The 4,365-nt window shown below is 33.6% G+C and overlaps 1 protein-coding gene across 1 annotated transcript; it reads right to left on the minus strand.

The window, feature by feature from the left end:
- Positions 1-671: 671 nt before the first annotated feature.
- Positions 672-3,894, minus strand: LOC146882217 (uncharacterized). The gene is made up of 5 exons (XM_085667327.1): positions 3,087-3,894; positions 2,839-2,900; positions 1,912-2,236; positions 781-1,041; positions 672-709 (listed from the first exon to the last, which is right to left on the minus strand). The coding sequence occupies exons 1-5, from the start codon at positions 3,892-3,894 to the stop codon at positions 672-674; spliced, it is 1,494 nt and encodes a 497-aa protein (XP_085523453.1).
- Between the last annotated feature and the right edge of the window lie 471 nt (positions 3,895-4,365).

The raw sequence follows: 4,365 nt of genomic DNA on the forward strand, positions 1-4,365 counted from the left end.
AATTTGCAAACCAAGGAAGAAGTTTAATTCTTCCATCATTGACATTTCAAACTCACCCTGCATTATGCTTGCAACCTTCACATAGAGATTTATCAGTTGATCCAAAAATTATATCGTCAACATACACTTGAACCAATAAAATGTGTTTATCTACTCTTTTAATAAACAAAGTTGAGTCTATTTTACCTCTTTCAAAATCATTTTCGAGCAAAAATGTGCTTAAGCGTTCATACCAAGATCTAGGTGCTTGTTTTAAACCGTAAAGTGCCTTTTTCAATTTATAAATATGATTTGGAAATTTGTAATCCTCAAAACTAGGAGGTTGTTCAACGTACACATCTTCTTTGATAAAACCATTTAGGAAAGCACTTTTGACATCCATTTGATATAATTTAAATTTCATAATAGAGGCATAAGCAAGAAGTAAGCGTATAGCTTCTAACCTTGCAACAGGGGCGTATGTTTCATCATAGTCTATACCTTCTTCTTGTCGATATCCCTTTGCCACAAGCCTAGCTTTGTTCTTAGTAATATTTCCATCTTCATCCATCTTATTTCTGAAAACCCATCTTGTTCCAATCACTTGAAGTGATTCATTTCTTGGAATCAACTCCCATACTTTATTTCTTTCAAATTGATTGAGCTCCTCTTGCATTGCAATGCACCATTGATCATCTTGAAGAGCTTCTTGAACATTTTTTGGTTCTATCTGCGAAACAAAAGCAACATTCATACAGAAATTGTTCATATTTCTAGTGATTATCCCTTTTGAAATATCACCAATGATGTTGTCTAGAGATAGTCCTCTTGGTGACTTCCAGCATTTTTCAAGATCTTCAGATTGATAAGGTGGATTCTCATTTAAATACATCTCATCAAGTGCCTCCTGAATATATTCTTCATCACCTGTAATTTGCTTATTTGACTCAAGAGGGTTCACCTCAAGGTCTACAACTTCATCAAAGACAACATGCATGGATTCTTCAATATTCAAAGTTCTTCGATTAAATACTCTATATGCTTTACTAGTAAGAGAATATCCTAGAAATATTGCCTCATCAGCTTTAGAATCAAATTTTCCTAAGTTTTCTTTTCCATTATTTAAAACAAAACACGTGCATCCAAAAATTTTAAGATGAGCAATATTTGGCTTTCTACCTTTAAATAATTCATAAGGAGTAATTTTTAAAATAGGCCTAATAAGCATTCTATTTAAAACATAACATGCAGTACTCACAGCATCAGCCCAAAAATATTTAGGAACATTATATTCATTTAGCATTATTCTAGCTAGTTCCTCTAAAGATCTATTTTTCCTCTCTACAACTCCATTTTGTTGAGGTGTCCTAGGTGCAGAGAAATTATGCAAAATTCCATTTTTATCACAAAACTTTTCACATGACTCATTTTGAAATTCCCCACCATGATCACTTCTTATAATCATAATTTTCAAATCTTTTTCATTTTGAACTAATTTTGCAAATTTTTTAAATGCTTTAAAGGCTTCACTTTTTAAGGTAAGAAAGAAGGTCCAAGTAAACCTAGAGTAGTCATCCACAATAACAAGAGCATAATAATTTCCTCCATAACTCTTAATCCTAGAGGGACCAAATAAATCCATATGCAAAAGCTCTAAAGGCTTTGAAGTAGATAAAATATTTTTTGAATGAAAGGATGATCTTACTTGCTTTACTTTTTGACAAGCAGCACATATTTTATCTTTTTCAAATTTTATTTTTGGTAAACCAATTACTAATTCCTTAGAAATCAACTTATTCAACTGTTTCATGTGAATATGAGCAGCCCTTTTATGCCACAACAGAGGATTTTCTTCTTTTGCAACTAGACATGTTATATTACTAGATGATGCACAATCAAGATCAATTAAATAGATATTGTTGTGTCTCATACCTTTCAAAGCAATTTCATTAGAATCCTTTTGGTGGATAGTGCAGTAATCACTTTCAAAGATAACTTTGAGACCTTTGTCGCATAGTTGACTAATACTGAGAAGATTGTGCTTCAGTCCTTCTACAAGTAGCACATCCTTGATCTCCAAGGTATCCCCTCCACCAACATCTCCAATTCCAATTATTTTTCCTTTATTGTTATCTCCATATGTAACAAATCCTTGATCCTTTCTTTTGAGATTCTTGATCTTCCTTTTATCACCCGTCATGTGTCTTGAGCATCCACTGTCAAGGTACCACAATGATTTTCTAGCTTTGGAAGTTAACTACATAATAAGAAAAAATAATTTCTTTAGGTCCCCATTAACTTTATTGGGTCCTTGGGGTTAGAGAGATATAAGAATTATCTAGCAATAGGCATCCAAGTATACTTCCCATTTGGAACATCATAGTGTTTAATATTGCATTTATTTGATGTATGCCCCTTTTTCATGCAATAAAAACAAGTAGCTAAACAAGTATTTCTATAGTGAGCAGTTCCTTTTTCTACCCACACTCTGCGAGTCCTTTTAATTTTATTTTTAGGAACATATTTATTTCTACTTAGATTCTTCTTCTCAAAAGCATGTTTTTCAAAAGATTTATTTTCTAAAGCATCTTTAAGTTGTTTTTCTAAAATCATTAACTCAAACATATAGCTTTTGCAAGATTCACATTCAACTGCCTCAATTTCTCTATTTTCTAAACTTAAGATTTTATTTTTCAAAACATTTTCTTCTTCAAGAGATTTTTCAAGATTGTCTTGTAATTCTTTAAAATCCTTTTTTAATTTTTTGTGAGCAATATCTAGTTTACTGGATTTAGCAAGCAATTCTTGAAAAGCATCATAAAGAGAATCATAATAATTTTCATTGTCAGAGGAGCTTACCTCACTATCAGAGTGATCACAATTGGCCATTAAGCAAAAGTTTGCTTCTTCCTCATCGGATCCTTCAGAGTTGGATGAACTTGAGGCATTATCTTCCCACGCTATGTATGCCTTTTTCTTATAATATTTGTTGCTTTTCTTTTCATCACTCCTTTTTGAATTTGGGCAGTCTGCTTTTACATGACCAGTTTCTCCACATCCATAGCATTTAAAGTTTGAGGAGCTTCCTTGATTCTCCTTCTTATTACTCTTGAATTGATTTCTTCCTTTGGACTTCATGAACTTTGTGAACTTCTTTATCATGAGACTGAGATTCTCATCATCATCAGAATCTTCTTCCTCTTTTTGCTTTTTGCCTTTGACAACCTTGGTTTTGAAAGCAATATTTTTCTTTCTTCCTTGATCTTCTTCATCATTCAGTCTTCCCAGCTCAAGCTCGTGCTCTCTCAGTTTTCCAAACAGAGCCACCATGGTCATTGTTGCAAGATTCTGTGACTCCGTGATAGCCGTCACCTTTGGCTGCCAAGTCCTATTCAAAGATTTAAGAATTTTTATGTTAAGTTCATCAGTATCAAATGTTTTACCTAGCCCATTGAGATGGTTGACAATGTGTGTGAACCGCTTCTGCACATCGTAGATGGTTTCTCCTTGCTGCATTCGAAACATCTCATATTCTTGTATCAAGGAGTTCTTTCTAGCCCGTTTAAAATCGTCAGTTCCTTCATGAGTCACTCGAAGGATTTCCCACATCTCGCGTGCACTGGTGCAGACAGAAATTATGTAGAACTCATCAAGAGTTAGAGCAGATGATATAATGTTTCTAGCTTTAATGTCATATTGAGCTCGCCTGTTTTCATCAGCAGTCCATTGAGCAAAAGGCTTTGGTTCCTGCACTTCATTAACAACGTTAACATGCACAAATGGTCCATTCAAAACAACAACTGATTCTAAAAATATTTGCATTCGGACTTTCCAAAAAGGATATTTTTCACCCGTGAAAAGTGGAGGTCTATTGATAGACGCACCTTCAGCAAAAGTTTGATTTGACCCTACCATTTTTGAAAAATTTGAATGACTATCAAAGCAAGCTCTGATACCAATTGTTGGTATCGCGCAGCGGAATGACTAAACAATGGTCAAAAATCAAGAGGGGGGTGAATTGGATTTTTAAAAATCTTGACAGGTTTGAAAATTTTTCTCAAAATTTAATTAATTAACTTAAAGTAATAGTTACTTTAAATGCAAGTGCAGATAAATAAGGAGTTTAAGGGAAGAAGATGCACACTAGGTTCAGATCAAAAGACCCTACGTCCAGTTGTTAATCTCTTAAACAAAGAGATTAACTCAATCACTATAATAATCAAAATTACAACAGATTATATAAGAGAAAAGATTAGAAAACACCTCTCTTGAACAACCACAAGAGATGAACAAAACTCCCCCTGAATCTCACAGAGGATGACCAGCTTTCCTAGCAACAACACAACACTCAATCTTCTAAGAACTCACTTAGAAAAAGTTATCGCT

This window comes from Vigna unguiculata, chromosome 10 (genome assembly GCF_037176805.1).
Source record: "Vigna unguiculata cultivar grain cowpea cultivar isolate G323 ecotype 2 chromosome 10, ASM3717680v1, whole genome shotgun sequence".
Classification (NCBI taxonomy): Eukaryota; Viridiplantae; Streptophyta; class Magnoliopsida; order Fabales; family Fabaceae; genus Vigna; species Vigna unguiculata.